Source organism: Phoca vitulina, unplaced genomic scaffold (assembly GCF_004348235.1).
Source record: "Phoca vitulina isolate PV1807 unplaced genomic scaffold, GSC_HSeal_1.0 scaffold19, whole genome shotgun sequence".
Lineage (NCBI taxonomy): Eukaryota > Metazoa > Chordata > Mammalia > Carnivora > Phocidae > Phoca > Phoca vitulina.
In genome coordinates this window covers 10,345,682-10,366,005 of record NW_022589722.1, presented here as the reverse complement: position 1 = coordinate 10,366,005, position 20,324 = coordinate 10,345,682, and the positions used below count along the sequence as shown (strand labels likewise).

General features: G+C 39.4%; 1 protein-coding gene across 1 annotated transcript in view; it reads left to right on the top strand.

Moving 5' to 3' along the window:
- The window catches only part of LTA4H (leukotriene A4 hydrolase), a 36,730-nt gene that overhangs the window by 4,771 nt on the left and 11,635 nt on the right, over positions 1 to 20,324 (top strand). The window contains exons 2-15 of the mRNA XM_032416317.1: positions 1,376 to 1,506; positions 2,918 to 3,038; positions 4,588 to 4,656; positions 6,719 to 6,823; positions 7,808 to 7,860; positions 10,426 to 10,498; positions 10,767 to 10,907; positions 11,674 to 11,697; positions 12,156 to 12,226; positions 12,686 to 12,797; positions 13,561 to 13,705; positions 14,899 to 15,002; positions 15,423 to 15,493; positions 18,055 to 18,109. Coding sequence (XP_032272208.1) covers positions 1,376 to 1,506; positions 2,918 to 3,038; positions 4,588 to 4,656; positions 6,719 to 6,823; positions 7,808 to 7,860; positions 10,426 to 10,498; positions 10,767 to 10,907; positions 11,674 to 11,697; positions 12,156 to 12,226; positions 12,686 to 12,797; positions 13,561 to 13,705; positions 14,899 to 15,002; positions 15,423 to 15,493; positions 18,055 to 18,109 — 1,275 coding nt within the window. The remainder of the gene's footprint in view (positions 1 to 1,375; positions 1,507 to 2,917; positions 3,039 to 4,587; positions 4,657 to 6,718; positions 6,824 to 7,807; positions 7,861 to 10,425; positions 10,499 to 10,766; positions 10,908 to 11,673; positions 11,698 to 12,155; positions 12,227 to 12,685; positions 12,798 to 13,560; positions 13,706 to 14,898; positions 15,003 to 15,422; positions 15,494 to 18,054; positions 18,110 to 20,324) is intronic.

Genomic DNA, 20,324 nt, shown 5'->3' with positions numbered 1-20,324 from the left:
CAATATGGCAAGAAAATCAAGGGATCCAGGGATGCTTGGATGGCTCAGTTGGTTAAACAGCTGCCTTTAGCTCAAGCCAAGATCCCAGGGTCCTGGGATCCAGCCCCACGTAGGGCACTCCCTGCCCAGCAGGGAGCCTGCTTCTCCCTGCCCCTCCCACTGCTCATGCTATCTCTCAAATAAATAAATAAAATCTTTTTCAAAAAAATCAAGGGATCGAGGCTAGAACATTGGGACAAATCCATTTTTAGGAGCTAGAAAGGAGGGGAAGAAACAGCATTAGACGAGTAAGAAAACCATTTATGTGTGAAGTCAAAGAAGCCAAGGAAAGGACTTCAAACAGATGATGTGGCCCATAAGGGTTATGAGCGGACAGAGGTCCAGATTACTGAGCAGAAAGACCTCTTGATCAGGAGGCATCCCCTTTCAGTAGCAGAGGAGTTGCAAGCCAGACTGAAGAGAGGGAAGGAGGAGAGATTGATGAAGAAGTAGAAATAGCAGCCACAGGTTGCCCATGGAGTCTAAGAAAGGGAGGAGACAAATGAATAGTTATCAGGGCAGAAGGATCAGGAGAGGTTTTAAACATAACATGGGAGACTTGTTTAGGTTGTTCAGAAACAGTCTTGTGGCATAGGAAGGTGGACGATTCTAGAACAAGAGATTAGTTGAGAGATAGTGAAAGGTATGGCCTCTAGGGCCCAGAGGATTAGGGGGATGGAGAACACTCAGAGGCTTGTTGCCTCTCCTTTCCTGCCCAAAGCAGTTGTCCAAAATGGGCCACGGCAAGTAGATACGTTCTCTCGGTCCTGTGTAGATCATTCGGTCGGACTTGCCACACCAGGTTGGGCTCTTTCAATATACATAACGGCGATGTACAGCCCGCTTATTTGCCTAACAAGTGCCAAAGTTTGTTTTAAATTCCGGATATATGAAAGTACATAGGAGCTGGACTATATGAATTCCAGGAAGAAATATATGGTAAGGAGTCATGGTGAAGCTTAAGCTATAGATGAATTTTTTTTTTTTTTTTTTGTAGCAGAGAAGTTAAGTTTTAGGAGACAGGGGCAAAGGCATTTTAACTTAGATTTGACTTACACTTAAAACCGTAAATTTGTGTGACTATCCCAGAATTACCTAACAATATGTATATGCAAACTTTAGAATGAAAAATCTTTCAGGAAGCTTAGAGTCCCAAGAGACAGGACCTACACTAACTTTTGACTCCTTTAATTCCTGTAATTTCACTCTATTTTACTCTCTATGAGCATCTAGTTCTATACTGTAATCATTATAGTTAACCTATATCTAATATTCATGTTCTCTGGTGTATATTAAACAATTTTCTTATCATTTAAAAATACTAATTTAATTCTAGACTTTGGATACAAAGGACCTCACGATAGAAAAAGTGGTCATCAATGGACAAGAAGTCAAATATACTCTTGGAGAAAAACAAAGTTACAAAGGATCACCAATGGAAATCTCTCTTCCTATTGCTCTGAGCAAGTATGAATGTTATCCTTATCTTTTATATAGCTAAATAATGGAGAAAAATGTTTTTAATTTAGACAATTTTCCTTTCCTATTTCTAGTTTGTGTGTATGTAGTAATTGGTGTTCTTACTGGTCTGCTGTTCAGATTAAAGCTTATAGTGAAAATTATATGTTCTTAAGACTCTAAAGAAATTCATTGTATAAAATACTCAAGAATAGAACTTTTGATAACTGTTACTTCTTTACTGATCATGGGAGTGGTCTAGAGTGATGATGGGTGCATGCCATCTTAAGGAGGCATTTCAGGATGACTTGGGAGTATATCCCACTCCCTGATAAATTGGGAAGGGGAAAAAGGGTGGAAAACCATTGGCCTAAAACAAGGGTGATTGACCCCACCTTTCAGTGGCCAATGTTTTCATGCCTTCTCTTGCTGTTTAAGAAAGAGAAGCGCAGGGCACCTGGGTGGCTCAGTCTGTTAGGCGACTGTCTTCAGCTCAGATCATGATCCCAGTGTCCTGGGATTGAGCACCACGTGGGGCTCCCTGCTCAGTGGGGAGCCTGCTTCTCCCTCTCCCTCTGCCCTTACCCCTGCTCATGCTCACTCTCTCTCGTGCTCTCTCTCTATCTCAAATAAAATAAATAAAATCTTAAAAAAAGAAAAAGAAGGGAAACACCCACACGTAACTTGTGAGGTAGATATCATTGACCCTATTCTACAGAGCAAGAATGATGGCCCAGAGCGGTCAAATAATCTGCCCCAGTTCACAGCACCACCAGTAGGTGGCAGAGGCAGGACTCCAGAGTTCTTGCTATTTCCTCATTATCAGTACTGCTCAAACTATCTGGGGCAAAGGACCAGTTCTTGTTATTTCCAGTCTGTCACAGACTGATTCTTTTATAAAATGCAATAAAAATGAATTACTAGGAAGAAGAGATTAAAAGCAAGCACACGTTTTGGATCCCTAGATTCAACGGACGTAAAAGTGACTCTACAAGTTTCTAAAGGCTTACTCCATTTCTTGACTTGTCCAGTAACCGTTTGCAGACCAGCACTGTTCGGTGTCATCCTCTGGCACCCACCGCTGTGTGGTGGTCAAACTTCCAAAATCATTTCTTCCGCTTTCCCACTGTCATGAAAGATTGCATGATACCACAGGTGCAAAGTGCGTGACACACAGTGGTGTATTCAATGAATATTAGTCCCTGTTATGTCTTCCTAAGCACTTGGCGTGGTAGAGTGGAAGGGATCCAGAGGCAGGCATTCAGGTAAGAACTGGGGACGCAGCATTCCTAGAGCTTACTCTCCATCAGTAACAAGACCTTATAAAATATCATTTGTATTATTTAGTCTGTGCATTATGAATTCAAACTTTAGTTAGATTAAATTATACTCTACTAATATATTTGTTTGTTGCATACAGAAATCAAGAAGTCGTTATAGAAATTTCTTTTGAGACATCTCCAAAATCTTCGGCTCTTCAGTGGCTCACTCCTGAACAAACTTCTGGGAAGGAACACCCGTATCTCTTTAGTCAGTGCCAGGTAAAAAAAGTTCTGGAATGATTTATTATACAAAAAATTCCCAGCACATTCAGTTTACTGAAGCAAAGTGGACAGTGGTCTTATGGATACTCAGGTCTTACCTAAGATAGTATTTTAATTTATGTTATAAAAATGATATATATTTTCATTGCTATCTCATTATTAACATATTCATATATCACTTTTAAAAAGAAACTCCCTTCAGTTTGAAATCATGTCCACTTAAAGTGGACTGTGTAGGTCATATTTATATTTATATTCCTAGCACCTAGCATAGAACTTGGCATTCTTGAGTGGACACTCAAGAAGTGGTTATGAAATAGAAAGGACAAATTAATAAGACAAAAGTAATAGGTACTAGTTATGAAAAATGTTAACAGTAAAGAAGTGGAGGGTGCCTGGGTGGCTCAGTTGGTTAAGTGACTGCCTTCCTGCTTCTCCCTCTGACCCTCCCCCCCCCCACTCTCTCTCTCAAATAAATAAGCAAAATCTTAAAAAAAAAACAAAACAGTAAAGAAGTGGAAAGTGAAAGGTCAGATTTTTCAGTCTTCTCCAGGTACCATTGCCCAGAAGTAACCACCACTGAGTTAGGTGTGCAACCATTCCAGACTTTCCTTATACTTTTACAAATGTATATGTTATGTAAACATATTAAATGACCTTTAAAATGATACAATTTAAACTATTTCTGTTTTCTGTTTAAAAACTAAGAATAAAGAATCCTATCAGTAGAGACAATCTGTCACAAGGGTAATACATATCAAACTATCTTCTGGAAGGGAAAAAAACTAATTCCGTTAGTAATTAAATAATTTACAACTAAAGGAACTCATTTCATTAAACACTAACTGTATTTTCCAACATTATATTAGATACTTTGCACGTTTAATCCTCTCAATATTCCTAAGTAATAGGTACTACCTTAGACTCAAATTTAAATACAAGTCTAGATGGTATTGAGAAAGACCGTTCTTTCTCCTTCCTTTTCTTCTTACTTTTTACTTTGAAAGTTTGCTGCAAGATTGGAATGTCAAGCGTCTAGCAACACTCCCCAAACTGTTTTCCTCAGAACATCTAATGGGCTTCCCATTAGATGTTAATAATTAACCAGAGCAAGATAGTTTCCTGTTAAAACAAGTGTAAGAATTCAAACAGGTTTCTTTATTGTAGGCCTTTTCAGAGTCTCCAGGAGGCTAATGTTCCAAATGACTCTTTAAGACAGGAATGTAGTAAGCATGGTTCTCAATTTCATTTCACTAAAGAGCCTTTTTGCTCAGGATCCCTACCAGCATCACTGAGTACTGCTGTTACTCTGAGCAGAGAGTAGGAGACGATGCTTAACATTGCTTCATGCTTCAACTGAAACGTGAGGATTGACCATACATTAAAATGGGAAATCAGACTTTTCTATCCGCGATCTGAAAAAAATGGGAGACGTAGTTTTAAAAAGAATGTGTCAAAGGGCAGTGCTGCAATTTTAATAATTTCTTAATGACTTGATTTATAAGAAAGGGGAATAGCTTTTTCTTTTTCCCTCCCCCCCTCCCAGGCCATCCACTGCAGAGCAATTCTTCCTTGCCAGGACACTCCTTCTGTGAAATTAACCTACAGTGCAGAGGTAAGTATCACAAATTATTAACTGAATTAAATGACTCATTTAAGTAAATGTGGTATAAATGATAAGCAGAGTTAATAACTGGATTTTTATAGTTAGTAATATTTTACTTAATTAACTTCTATATGAAATATGTAACAAAGAAGATGTGGACCTCATTTTGCGTCTCTTTTCTAAAAATTTTATTTTTAAGTAATCTCTACACCCAACGTGGGGCTTGAACTTACAGCCCTGAGATCAAGAGTCACATGCTCCAGCGATTGAGCCAGCCGGGCGCCCCTGCATCGCTCTTTTATTTATTTATTTATTTATTTATTTTATTTATTTATTATTTAAGATTTTATTTATTCTTTTGACAGAGAGCACAAGCAGGGGGAACGACAGGCAGAGGGAGAGGGAGAAGCAGGCTCCCCGCTGAGCTGGATCCCATGGCAGTGCATCTCTCTTTTAAAGGCAGTTTTGAACATAAGCATAATAAAAGGAAATGGGTACTATTCTGATTTTAAAAGGAATTCAGAATAGCGGACCTCAAAACAAGAATTTGGGGAAAACATCTTTTAACTTTAAAAAATTACCATTTGCAGCATTAAAGGTTCTAGAAATGCCCTCTATAGCCACGTGAACCTCTATCTAGGTCCCCTAACAGGCATAGATTGCAGACTTATCTGACTACATGTCCACCTGATTCCTGTTGTAGGTACTGCTAATCCTTTTACGAAAAGGACTATAATAATAAATAAGTACTAACTAAGTAATACTAAAGACATACATACCTACATATGTACATACTAGGTCCCAGGCCAGCCCTACTCAGACCAAGCAAATAGAATTGAGGACTAACCTGTCTTTATGGGGGCTTCTTGATTCTGAGATCATCCCACAACTGAACCACACCTAGTATGTATAGTGCTGTGGAAAACCATATACTTGGAGACGAAGAATCCCAGGTTTGGGACTCTTCTCTACCCCTTACTAACTGCATGACCTGGGGCAAGTCTTATGACCTCAAAACCCTGAGTTGTCTCATCTGTATAACACATCGCCACCTAAATAAAGGGAAGAAGCAGAACTAAATTATTTCCCGAGTGCTTTTTAGCTCTAGATTTATGGTTGTTGTAGCACTGGTTTTGGAGGTTCTGATTCTGTGTCTGCCTCAGAAATAGCTTTAAATACTGGGCCAGGCAAGAAGAATATGAAAATCTAGAACTTCACGGGATGTATGTTTGCTAGATCATTAATATTGAAGGGATAGTCCTTGATTCTAGCATTCATTAGAAATAAAACTCAGAACCATGGAGCTTGGGTGCACATTCAAGTGACCATAAGGGGGCTCCCTGCTCAGCGGGGAGCCTGCTTCTCCCTCTCCCTCTGCCATTCCTTCCACTGTGCTCTCTCTCTCTCTCTCTTGCTTTCTCTCTCAAATAAATAAATGAAATCTTAAAAAAAAAAATTCTTTTTTAAATGACCATAAGGTTTGCCCCATCAGCATCTTTTCCATACAAATTCCCAGAGAAAATATTTCACAGTTTTGGGCAATAACTCTTAGTTTCTCACAATCATGACCCTTAAAAAGCTCTTTGATTTGTAACTCCAAGTGTATGGTTTAAATATAAAACTGTTCAAAACTGTATTCGCTGTCCTAAAGTGAGTATACCTTGTGAATCTGTTCTGAGGGTGTGGAGGAGGACAGGGGTGACTAGCCCTGCCAGGAAGGTTGCTGGGCTCTTCTTCCCTACTTATTCTTTGCAGCAGTCCTATGAGGAATTACTCTTGTTTGATGGGGAAACTGAGGCTTAGGGAGATTATTTTCCCAAGTCCATGCAGTTAGTAAGTAGCAGAGCTGGAATTCTAATCTAGTTTCTACCAAATGCTCTTAACATGGATGGATGAATGGATAGATAGATACCTCACATTCATTTTTAAAGAAGCCAGTTTTATATATCGCTAATTTTATTTATAAACCTGATATGTCTAAACTTACTGGGCTCATTGTCTATTACACATGCAGTTTAAGATACATAGACTCTTTTCTTTAGAACTGGAAATGACTTCTCTTCTTGATTAGGTATCTGTTCCTAAAGAATTGGTGGCACTTATGAGTGCCATTCGTGATGGAGAAGCACCTGACCCAGAAGACCCGAGCAGGAAAATGTATAAATTCAGCCAAAAAGTAAGATCTGAGGGCCTCCTTTTTTATTCTAATTGCTGGTGAACTGTAAATAGCTTTTATCCATCCAGAGAGTAAAATTGCTTTTGAAATATTTCAGAATTTCAAAAGCAGCTTCTGTCTTTTGTGTTCTTCATTTCTTTTGTGCTTGTAAAATGTTGGGCTCTATTTACAGAGCTGGACTAAAGAAAGGGGTTGCTGGATAAGCAAAGTAGGGAGTGTGGCCTGATCCCATTCTCCCTCATCTCAGTTAGCAGCAGGTTTTCTGTTGTTTTAAGTTACACTTTTGTCCACCCTCCTACCACAGTGCAGGCCTGTGGTTATTTAGTGTTTACAAATGGAAGAGCTATATTAGACCCCCCCAAAAAAAAACCCAACTCTGTTACAGTCCTTAAGGTTAAAATTCCTATGTAGCTGGTAATTTGACTTGTATCTTTGACCTTTAATGAATTAAATGTGTTTATTCATGCTTTTTTTTTTTTAATTGACCTTCTAAAGAGAACATGTAATTGAACCACAGTGGACAATTTTGCTCCCACCCCAGCATCTGTGATTCCAAGCTCCCGAACCTTCAGCATCTTCTTATTGCTGGATTATTTTATATGTCTTTCAAATATACCAGGAGTGTTTTTAAAAAAAGGAAGTAAAAAATTGTTTTACGTCAAGGAAAAAACCGAAAAGCCTAAGAAAAAAGCACAGTTCCTTACAGGTTAATTTTTGAGAAATGCTTGAAATGGACCCGGTAATATTATGTGCAGTCATGTCTTTCACATTTCAGACGCTGTCTTTCCTAGTAAAATAAAAGAGAAATAGATGTTTTGAAATGTTTTACATCACAATTTTGAACTATTTGACCCCCTAAAAATGAGACCGGTGAGATTTGAAAAGGAATTTACTTACTTTTAAATATGAATTATCTTACTCTGTAACATTTCTAAGTACTAATTTGAGCATGTGTGTGTGTTGTTGTTTTTTTTGCCCCTTTAGGTGCCCATCCCCTGCTACTTGATTGCTTTAGTTGTTGGAGCTTTAGAAAGCAGGTGAGCTTTTGAACAAATTTTGAGGTTTACAAAAAGATTAAACTTCAAGTATCTTGAACCTCTGGCAAGATTAACTAGTAGCTCATTTGTGCACGTCTCAAGATACCAAACTGACAGCTCTGGAAAAATTCATATCTAATTATAAAATGTAAATAACAATGAATTTTAAATGAAAAAGTCTTTACCAGTCACCCTTCAGATTTTCTAGGTATTGCAGAATGAGCATACTCTCGCCTTTAGTTAGAGATCTGGATTCCAATATAAGTTTGAACTAGTCACTTCTCATAACTTCCATTTCCTCATCCTTGAAATTGTAATATCTCCCTTTTCCCTAGTTAAACAAGTAAGGTAAAATATGTTAAAGCACTTGGACACCTATAAATATTACAGAAATAAAAGATTTTATTGAAATTTTACTAATAGCTAGGGTGCCCTTCTTAATTTTTTATTAAGTCTTATTTCTTTTTTTTTTTTAAAGATTTTATTTCTTCATTTATTTGAGAGAGTGAGAGAGAGAGAGAGAGAGCACATGAGAGGGGGGAGGGTCAGAGGGAGAAGCAGACTGCCTGCGGAGCAGGGAGCCCAATGCGGGACTCGATCCCGGGACTCCAGGATCATGACCTGAGCCGAAGGCAGTCGCTCAACCAACTGAGCCACCCAGGTGCCCAATTAAGTCTTATTTCTAAACAGCTGAAAATTAAGAATATCTGTAGTCGTCACATTCTTTAAATTGCCAGAAATGTGGACAAGATCGAGCAGTCAGGTAAACTCAGATTCCAGGTCCAGCTCCAAGCAGTTACTATCCACATTCTTGGGCAGCTCACCTCTTGAGTTTCCTTTTCTTCACCTAAAGACTAGAAAGAACAGTATGTACTTCAAAGGATTTTTGTGAGGATTAACCGACCCAATATAGGTAAAGCTCCTGGCCTACAGGAAACACTCACTAAATGGTAATTCTAGTAACTGTCACAGCGCTGACCATTACAAGGGCTTATTGTATGCCGACCCCAGTGCATTATGGCATGGAACCCCCGCAACTCTGTAGAGTAGATGTGATTGTTTTTCCCATCTTACCAATAAAGAAACTGATGCTCGGTGAGTATTAATAACTGCCCCCGGGTCATGCAGCTAGGAAGCGTCAGGGCCAGGACCCAGATCTAGGCTGTCTGGCTTTGCAGCCCGTGGGGCCAAGACATGCTGGGTGGGATGCAACAGCCGTTAACCACCCAGGGCCTTCGATGTACCAGGAGTGTGAAATACACACTAGATTTCTAAACACCTAGTATGAAAAAAAGAACGTCAAATATTTCATCAATAATTTTTATGTTGATTACATCTTGAAATGATACTACTTTGGATATATTGGGTTAAACAAACTATATTGTTAAAATTGATTTCATCTGCTTCCATTTTGCTTTTTTCAGTTGTGACCACTAGGCAATTTAAAATTACATATGCAGCTCATACTTGTGGCTCTCATTAAATTTGTTGGATTAATGCGGGTTACCATTGCTACCCAGTGTGGTCTAGAGACCAATAGCTTTGGCATCACCTGGGAGTTGGTTAGAAATGCAAATTCTTGGGCCCTATCCCAGAGCTACTAAATCAAAATTTGCATATGAACAAGCTCCCCAGATCATCTGTATGCACATTAAAGTTTGAGAAGCAACTGCTCTCTCTGGGGCAGGACACCCTGGTGAACTCTTGTCTGGGGTTTGGTGCACGTAAAATTTTTAGGATGAAATTTAGATGAAAAAAATATTTTTGTGTTCTAGTCCTGTGTAAGTGATACATAGTTCTATTTGTTTCTTCTTTTTTTAAAATTGTGGCTAAAAACCCCACAAAATTTACCATCTTAACCATTTTTACAGGTACAGCTCAGTAGTCAGTAGTGTTCAGTATATCCACATTGTTGTGAAACAGATTTTCAGAACTGTTCCATTTTGCAAAACTGAACCTCTGTACCCTTTAAACAACAACTCCCATTTCCACCTCCCCCCAGCCCCTGGTAACCACCATTCTCCTCTCTGTTTCTGAGTTTGAACACTTTAGAGACCTCCTAAGCGGAATCAGAGAGTATTTGTTCTTTTGTAACTGGCTTGGGTTACTCAGCATAATGTGCTCAAGGTTCAGCCATGTTCTAGCACGTGACAGGATTTCCTTCTTTTTCTATTTGTTTCTTCTTCTATGAGTGTTCAACCTTTAAGTGCATAACAAATAACCTCTTACTGAGCCATGACTGGGTTTCTATAGTTGTGAGATTGTGAGAGGAAACTAGATCCCCAAAGTTCTTACCAGAGCCAGTAAGCTAATCTTTGGGGGCACCTTATGTCTCTGTTTTCATTTGGCCCAGACGGGGCCTCCTTATAGAGCTGCCTATTTACTGGTGTGCATACAACAGGATTGTATCTCAGAGAAGCCATTAAACCTCCCGTCCTCCCCAAAAGCACATGGTAAATCATACTCCTACTGTCAGGACGTGTAGATAGTACTTTAGCTCTTTCCTAGAACCAAGTAAGTAATGTGTCTTGAACTTCATTTTTATTAAGCCTTTTAATTTTGCAGGCAAATTGGCCCAAGAACATTGGTTTGGTCTGAGAAAGAGCAGGTGGAAAAGTCTGCTTACGAATTTTCTGAGGTTGGTCATATAGTTGCCCTTTTTAATAATCCTGGTAGACAATAGATTTAAGACTTTAAGTATGAAATGCGATGGTGTTAAGTGATATGGTAAGAGAATCAAATATCTCTTATTCTGTGTGGATTTGCAGTTGCTACTATTTTTGCATCAATATAATTTAAAATGAGCATCCTTAACTCATAACCTTCGTAGAAAGCAACAGGTACTTTGAAGAAATTCATCATTGTAATGACTAAGACACGTAAATATATATGCACTCATTTTCCAGACTGAATCTATGCTTAAAATTGCGGAAGATCTGGGAGGACCGTATGTATGGGGGCAGTATGACCTATTAGTCCTGCCGCCGTCCTTCCCTTACGGCGGCATGGAGAATCCTTGCCTCACGTTCGTAACCCCCACTCTGCTGGTAAGTGTGAGCATGTCTGCACGCACAGCTGAGTTCTCACACACACAGCTGGGTGTGAAGAGCCTTAGGCTCCTGATCATCTATTTGTTTTAAACAATATTTTCTCTTATTTATATACCTCTTCCTCCTGATGTTATTGCTTATTACGGTCATTTTCATCATCTCATTTTTTCAAAAGAAAATAAGTTGGCCATTAGGGAGACAAGACTATTATATTCAAGGTGTGTGGGGGCGTCATAGCAATATATGGACGAATTCTGTATGCAGACACAGAAACTAGACCATTTATACTTGGCATGTAGGGACAGGTCAAACAAAACAAACAAAAACTCACTTTAGCATGTATAGGGAAGGATTAGACCTACAGTATATAACTATAATTTATATGCCTTTGTATGCTACTTTAAATCACTACGGACTTTTCTTAAATATGCTGTGGGTAATTAGGAGAGAATAAGGTACATAAGGGAAATAAGAACAGATATAAAAAAGTGGAAGGAGAAATGTTTCCTGGAAGTTGGAGATAGGTATACTGGCCTTCCTGGTCATGGAAAAATTCCCAGATGAGGGAGAGAAAGAGTCATGCTATTTTTTTTGTCCTGCCTTTTTTTGTTTTATTTTCTCAATACATACTCTGCTTTTGAACCCCTTTGAGTGCGACAGTAGAAATACAGCGTACTATTAATGCTGGAATACGTCCTGATGTAGGCAGTCTTTTAAATATAGTCTGTAATTTGAATACTAAGGTAATTTTCGTCTTTTTTAGGCAGGAGACAAGTCACTCTCCAATGTAAGTTAAAATTTGTTATTGTGGTCTTACCCTCAAAAGAACTATTAAGTCAGCTGATTTTTTAAATATCCATTGTATTGTTATGTTGAAGATACACTTATAAAAGATAACTTAGGGGTTGTTATATTAACAGTTAGATTTAATAGATTTCATAACATTTTATGATCTGATCTCTTGAGATGTTTATGAAATATATTTTAATGGAAAGTTGTGTCCATTTAATATTTTCTAAATAATTTTTTGTTTCTAATTTTTTAAACCATACTTTTGTCTTTGGCTAAATGATGATTTGTTTGCTCAGCTAACTCCCTGAATATCTCAGCTGATGTTAAAAAAAAAATTGAACAATGTGGAACTGAAAGAACTAGAATGCTTACTTACAGAGTTATTTTAGAGTAAGGCGATCAATTCTACCACTAATCCCTTCCACTATTTACTACACATCATTTCCACTTTAGGTTATTGCACATGAAATATCTCATAGTTGGACAGGAAATCTAGTGACCAACAAAACTTGGGACCACTTTTGGTAAGATTTTTTTATTATTAATGTTTCTTTATTGGTTCTTCTTATTAATTTCTTTCCCTGCCTCCCGCCACTCTAAATTGTTTTGTGGCAGTATCTTGTTTTTCTTTGTCATCATCTCTTTGGTAGACAGTTTAAAAAAAAAATTCCACAACACTTGTCACACTGTCAGGTAGAGTAGGGGCATTCGGCTCGTGCTTGTTACTTAGTTCCTGGTAGGGTCACATTTTAATACACGGGCACGTAAAATGAGAATCATGGCTGGATTTTCCCCGCTGCCATCTGCTGGGCTGTGCTTCCCATTGTTCTGAATGGAATGCAGAGTAGCCAAATAGGCAATCTGCTTAGACTATAGTGTCCATGCTCTACAATTCTTTACTAAAGCCAAAAAGAAAATATCTTGATTAAATTGCTTGTTCCTTGCAGCTGTGCACTTTTTATTTACAAAAAACCTTTCTTCAGGTTAAACGAAGGACATACTGTGTACTTGGAACGCCACATTTGTGGACGACTGTTTGGTGAAAAGTTCAGACATTTTCACGCACTGGGAGGATGGGGAGAACTACAGAATTCGGTAAGTGAGTCATGCTTTGAAAAGCATTTCTCCAAAGTTGAATAGGCATTCGAAAGTTTAGTTTGTAAACTAGCTTTCCTAAGTAGCAACAAGAAAGCCATACTTACAGGTGTGGAAAATCAAGCAGATACTGGTATAATATTCCATTTTTTTTTTAAAGCTTTATTTATCTGAGAGAGAGAGTGTGTGGGGCGGCGGAGGGGAGGGGCAGAGGGAGAGAGAGAAACCCTGAGCAGACTCTGCGCTGGGCACAGAGCCCGACGTGGGGCTCGAATCGAGGACCCTGAGATCATGAGTTGAGCCGAAGCAAAAGAATTAGACACTTAATCCACTGAGCCACCCAGGGGCCCTGGTATAATACTTTATTGATACAGCGATTAGCCTGTGCAATGTCACGTTCATGATCAGTAGGACCTCATTGGGTCTTTGCAATTAATATAGTCAGTTACTTAGTTTGAATTTTTCAGTGCTCCCTCCTGAAGGCTGAATTTGCTGACCAGGCATTGAAACATTTTTCTAGTTTTTTTATAAGAATAAAGCCTACTGCTGAGCAGGAAATATCATGGAACATGACACAAGTAGCCATTCCATTAACAGACTTACAGAAATTTGTGCTAACATACCCTACAATTTCTAGTCTCTCAGTTTAAGTTCTAGATTCCCCTAAAGTTATCCCTTTGAGCGAAGTAATACTTCCTTATTAGTTTGCTTGCATGCTAATAACCAACATATTTGAACGTTCATCTGATTTTGTGTCTTGCAGGTAAAGACTTTTGGAGATACGCATCCTTACACCAAACTTGTGGTCGATCTGACGAATGTGGACCCCGACGTGGCATATTCTTCAGTGCCCTACGAGAAGGGCTTTGCTTTACTCTTTTACCTTGAACAACTTCTTGGGGGCCCAGGCAAGTAGTTGGCATTTTCTGATTTTTTTTTTTTTGAGGGCAATGTGAAGAATAAGGAAGCATTTTTAACTGTTGTTTTTGCTCCATTTTATTCTTCCGGTTCATTCTGTGTGTAGCTGCTGAAGAAAATCTGTATCATCTTCTAACGTGACCTCTCTACTTCAAACCTTGAATATGCTGAATTCAAAATCGTGTTCCATAACTTTAAAAAAAACTCATCAGTATTTTAAAAATTAGGAAAATAGTATGTACTCAATGAAAAAAAATTCTGTAGTACAGAAGTTTCTAAGAGTAACAAGTGAGAGTCCTTCAGCCCCTTTCCATTCCCCAGGTAACCACTGTTAGCAGTTTGGTGTGCATGGTTCCAGATCTTTTTCTAAGTATAAGTGAACAAACAGACAAATAGATTTTAATTACAGAAAATAGATCATTGGGGCACCTGGGTGGCTCAGTTGGTTAAGCGTCTGCCTTCAGCTCAGGTCATGATCCCAGGGTCCTGGGATTGAGTCCCGCATTGGGCTCCCTGCTAGGTAGGGAGCCTGCTTCTCCCTCTCCCCTGCTCATGCTCGCTCTCTCTCTCTCTCAAATAAGTAAAGTCTTAAAAAAAGAAAAGAAAATGGATCATTTTTACATATATAAAATTTGTTCTACCTTTGTTTTTTTTAAATTCAGCAATGTTCCACAGACATCCTTCCACGTCAGAACATACAAATCTACCTTATGCTCTTTAATGCCAGCAGAGTTGTCCATGATATAGATGTGCTGAACATATGCAGCCTTCCCCTTCTGATAGGTGTTGGGTGTTCTCCTTTGTCTGTGGACTTTGAAGGCCCTCCCTCACCTGCACACATTCTGACTGTCCCATCTTGTTCTCCTCCTCTTGGTCACACTAAGGCGATTGCTTTTAGAATTTGTGTTGTGGATTCCTTCTCTGTTTCTTCATTGCGTTGTCCTCTTACTTGTAATTAGGATTTCTCTTCTCCCTTCCACCAAATTACATATATGCTTCAAGGCCCAGCTTAAGTCCTACCTCCTCTGATTTGAACATTCTTTCACCACTAAAGCCCTTATTGGTTTCCCTGTTCTCTGAAAGTTCTCTGTTCTCCATGGTCAAGAATACCATACCATGCACCAAAAAAAATATTAAGTAGTTACCTTTCCATTAATCAGTTTTTTTTTTCTTTTACTATTAGAGGTTTTCCTAGGATTCCTAAAGGCTTATGTTGAGAAGTTTTCCTACAAGAGCATAACCACTGATGACTGGAAGGATTTCCTGTATTCCCACTTTAAAGATAAGGTTGGCTTTTTAAAAGCTTTCTTATTTTTTATGCCCAATATACCTGTATTTAATGGCTATTTGTTAGGCTGATTTGAATTCCTTAATAGTAGTATTGGTTTAGAATTTAAGACTCAACCTTTCATGGTACTTTTTCCTATGTAAAATGCGATCTCAACAACATGTGACTATTTCAGAGAGATCTGCAATAGTAGGTTTCAGAAATGTATTTTTTTGTATGTATTTAATTTTCCTGCTTCATTTAACAGAGTGCTGGTTAATATAAATTTATTTTAGGAAAGAGACTTAGAAATTATCTTGACATGTCAGTATAGACAAAATTACAGATTTGAGGACCTAAAAGTCTGTTTTTCTATTTATTTTTCGCCCCCATTGGAGAAAGTTATTCCGTAGCAACCTCGGTGTTCTTCGTGTTCACAGGTTGATCTTCTCAATCAAGTTGACTGGACCACCTGGCTCTACTCTCCTGGAATGCCTCCTGTAAAACCCAAGTCAGTACTTCCCGCTAATGCTTCCCTTCTTACTCACTGAAATCCTTGAGCCCATCAAAATACCTAACAGGGTTTGAGGACTTCCTTAAGCTCGTCCTAGTTAGAGAGTAGACATAGTAGGTGTTTGACCCTTAACCCTGAGGTCAAAAAAAAATTTTCCATGATATTACAAATATAAATTCAATTAACTGCAAATCATTATGGAATGCCTCCTTTCAGCTGAAGGATGGTGATACAGAGAAGATATTTTCCTTTCTGTCAAAACCTCTGCAATAAGAAATACAACTTTTATAAGTATTATGGTCATCATTACAGCAGTGTTCTAATTTGTCATCCCCATTTCCAGAGGAGGCACATTAGACTTAGCAAGGTAAAGGTCTCCTGCCGAAGTTTGCACAGTAAGTAAAGAGTTGAGATTCAAACCTTGGCAGGCTTTACCCCTCCGATATACTGCCTTTTAAACTAAATACTCTCTTCGAATCAGAGACCTAAACTCTGGTCCCCATACGTTGTCATGTGAGGATGCTAACTACCGCATGTTCCAGCCAGGATCATGCTGTTCCCCCCACCGGCAGTACTCTTTACCCAGGTCATTCCAATCTCAGCTCAAGAACTGCTTCCTCATGGAAATATCCCTTGACCTCTCTGACCAAATCCGGTCCCCATTTAGGATTTCCTGGTGCTGTGTATGGCCTCTTCATTGCTGTTACCACAGTAGTAATTTTAATTTGTGTGATTATTAAAGTCTTTCTCCACGAAGACTCCAGTCTTCCACGACACTGAAGCCCCATGAGAGCAGGGCTCTGATCTGGTTTTGCTCACTTCTTTTCTTAGGACCTTGCCATAAATAAGGGCTGCTTCCCTTTCCTGGGCTAATCCTTACCTAGTTCTTTTCATGACAATGAGAAGGAAGTTTCAGGACACCCAGAAAGAGATCAGCAGAGGTTTTGTATTGTCCTATTGTTCCTTACAAAATCAGTGCTAAGGAATGTTCTAGTTGAAGGTGATTTACTGCCTGAGCAATGTACCACCTCTGATCCCATTTGGTCTCCGGGACAAACAAAAGGCTTTCTCTTCAGTCCACAGCCTGGCTACTTCACGAAGATTAACTGGCAGCTACTTCAAAGGAGGACGCTGCTTTAACTCCTTTATAATCTCCCCTAGAGCACAAACTGTCTTTCAGAGGTTCAGAGGTAACTTCTAATCAAAACTCATTTCATTTAGGCCCACAGGGGCAGGAACCCACTGTTCTCTAATAGAAACATTTCACAGCAAGCAAGCATCATTTATGGACAAAGAGGGATGTTTTGCAAGAATTTTTGCACCTTATACAGTTTCTTCCGTTGTTGTTGCAAAACAGAGGATTTATTTTCTAAGTTGAGAACACACAGATTTTAGTGCAGTTTGCTTGGCTTTAATGGTCAGAGTTTGTTATTTCCACCCTTTTCTGAAAAGAGAGGAACAAAATCATCACATGATTTCGGAGTCTCCCAAGGGTCTCCCGTGACACCATCATTTCCCTGGTGTCTAGGACCGTGCCTGCCACGTAGGCATTCGCAGATTTGTTGGATGGTTTACAAAGTTGGAAGATTAGATAGTTGGAACAACAGAATGTAAAATCCACAAAAGCAAGGACTTTGTGTTGTCATGAGCACCTAGAACTGTGCCTGCCACACAGCAGACCCTAAATGTGCCCGCCTGAGTCCCAGCGCCTTCAGCGGATGCTACTGAAGCTTTTGACCATCTTTGCTGAGATGGTGAGGCATTCTCTCCGGAGGATAATCAGGTGTTTCATTAATTTGGTATCCACTTGGATTTCCAAGTTCTCAGATGACACCAGTATATTTAAGTCAGGTAGAAGATTTCCTATTTCCAACACTCTGGAGTTCTTTATCTATCTATCTTTCTACCTTTCTTTCTTTCTTTCTTTCTCTCTTTCTTCCTTCTTTCTTTTTCTTTTTCTTTCTTTCTTTCTTTCTTTCTTTCTTTCTTTCTTTCTTTCTCTTTTCTTTTCTTTTCTTTTCTTTCTTTCTTTCTTTCCAGATTTTTATTTGAGAGAGAGAAAGTGAGCGAGAGAGAGAGCATGAGTAGAGGTACGGGCAGAGGGAGAGGGAGAAGCAGATTCCCTACGGAGCAGGGAGCCCGATGTGGGACTGGATCCCAGGACTCTGGGATCATGACCTGAGCCTAAGGCAGACAAACGACTGAGCTACCCAGGTGCCCCCCGGGCTTTATTTAAAAAGAACGTTGAGGGGCGCCTGGGTGGCTCGGTCGGTTGACCGTCTGCCTTCGGCTCAGGTCATGAACTCAGGGTCCTGGGATCGAGCCCTGCATCGGGCTCCCTGCTCAGGGTGGAGTCTGCTTCTGCCCCTCCCTACTCTCATGCTGTCTCCCTCGGGCTCTCTTTTGCTCTTTCTCTCAAACGAATACATAAAGTCTTTAAAAAAAAAAAAAAAAGAACTTTGAAAGTTAAGTATGTTCTGTAACTTCAACATTGCATTTATGGAAAAGCAGGTACATTTTTATGAAATTTAATCTCTAGTATTTTTTCATCTTTGCAGTTATGATATGACGCTGACAAATGCTTGCATTGCCTTAAGTCAACGGTGGATGACTGTGAGTACTAACGTGTGATTTTGACTCCTTTTTGAATTGTACAAACATGTCTCTACTCAGGAAGGAGGTGGCAGGGACGGGAGCGGGAGGGTACTTTACTCACAAACTCACGTATTTGGAAAGGTCATTCATAAGCCAAGTTTGTCCGAAGTGGTGGCATACCAGCCCTCAATGTGTAAAGTTAAGTTTGGCTGGGGGAGCAAATAGATATTGGTGGTGTTAGTTCTCATTTTCTTGCTTCTTTTCAAGTCTTAAAAAAGGTATGCAGAAATACTTGCGTTTTCTCTTGCTTCTTTTCCTCATCAGTCATTTGTAAGACGCTGCTTCAGATACAGCCCTTCCCCATCCCAGGTCAATCTCAAAGGGTGTTAGGTGAGCGCTGGTGCAGCTGTTAGGGAAGAACGGAGGCCCTTCTGCTCTGTCGGTCGGTGTTAGTTGTTGACATCTGTGGAACCTCCTAAAGAAGAGCTTCTTTGTGTCTATCCTGAAATATAACCCTTAGAGAAACCAGAATGCAGATGTGCCCTGGGGAATGCTTTCATGAAAAATAACAGAAAATGTAGGAATAATCCTTGTAGGGGAAGAAAAGTAATTTTCCCTCTACCCTCTGAGTTCTCAGCTGAGACCTCTGTAATAAAAGGCAGATTACCAGGAGAAAAACAAATGTATTAATGTGTCTATCTCATGCATACAGGGGAGAGGCCCGCGGAAAAATGAGTAACTCAGAGGTGGCCCAGAATTCAGGATTAAATACCATTTCAGTAGGGAAAGAGAAGGCCTTTTAGGGGAAAATAAAGGATTTTTAGGAAAGATAAATGGGCCCTTAGAAGAATAGATAGGAGGTATGATAGTGTGGGACAAAGTTCGTCTGGGTGTGATGTCAGGTTTTTTTTTTCCTTTCCTGTGATCAGAGTCAATCTTGCCTGACTGATGAAACTCCCAGGGGAGGGGATCTAGGACAATTGGGTTCCTTTTGGAAGATCTGTCTTTAGGCAGATGAGTGCAGTTCAGAGAAAACCTCTCCTTGTCTTTCCTGTTTTTCAAGAGCCTGCAGCTAAAATAATCAGTATACTAAAGAGGCATATTTGGGGTAGCCTATTTTGCTATCCTTCATCCTGTTATCTTCAACAAATTTAGATGTTGCCTTTTGACACTTGTTTCTAAAGTTTAGTGATAAATAACAGTAAGTGATGAGCAGCATGAAAAAGACACAGATGAAGTAACGAGAGGTCACCAGAAAGAACCAATACTTCCACCTGGGGGGGTGGGGGAGTGCATTGAGGTTGGCTGCAGCATGGAGGAGAGCTTTGTCTAGAAGAGGGCATTTCAGCTAGGACTGAGGATGGTTTGGGCATGGAGGAGGTAGAGGAAGACATTCTGGGTGGGAGGGACAGAGTTCAAACAGTTTTTTTTTTTAAAGCAGCAACAAAACATGGAGCCTAGATGGAGAGGTGAGTTCAATCTGGTTAGAGCTTAGAGCCTATTCTTCTGGTTCATCTCTCAACCCTCCTCCCCACTTCTGACCTGGGGCCATCGCCACACTGACTTCCATTAAGTTCCATCAAGTTTCATGAAGATAGTGTTATTCCATTCCTTCATGCCTTCTACAGTCTGCCCGCTCTGCTTCCTCCCACCTTCGTTCTCTCCTCATCCCAGGCTAAGTAAGGCTTTTTCTTCCTTACCTCCCATAGAATCCTGTAAACAGCCCCATCACACCATTTCTGGCTTTTTTTGTGCTATCATTAAAGTACTCTTATCAGATTGGAACAAATCAGTCAGCCAGTTCAATTAACCAGTCAGCTAACTGAAAAAAATTGGTTAAAATTGGTTAAAGCAGGGTGTCATAAAAATTGATCATAAGGAAGACACTTTATTTTAATTGAAAACATAAATTACTCAAACTTTGACTATGGGGCCAAAGCTGTATGTCAAGTGCATAAACTAAATTCTTAATGAACCTATAACTTCTAATTTTAGTTTCTTTAAAGTGGAAATAGAATTTAAATACACTTGCAAAGCAATGTGTATCCCTTCTAGATTTTTCTGTTGTTATTCCCATCTTTTTACAAGCACCTTGTCTACAAATTCGGTAGCAACATTCTTTTGTACAGCAGTTTTTAAGTTAAAGTTGACTTAGATTTTTCAGAGCAATAAACTTAATATTTATAGAAATTTCTTTTTCTTGGCACTCTGCTTTGATCAGTTTGCCTATTAT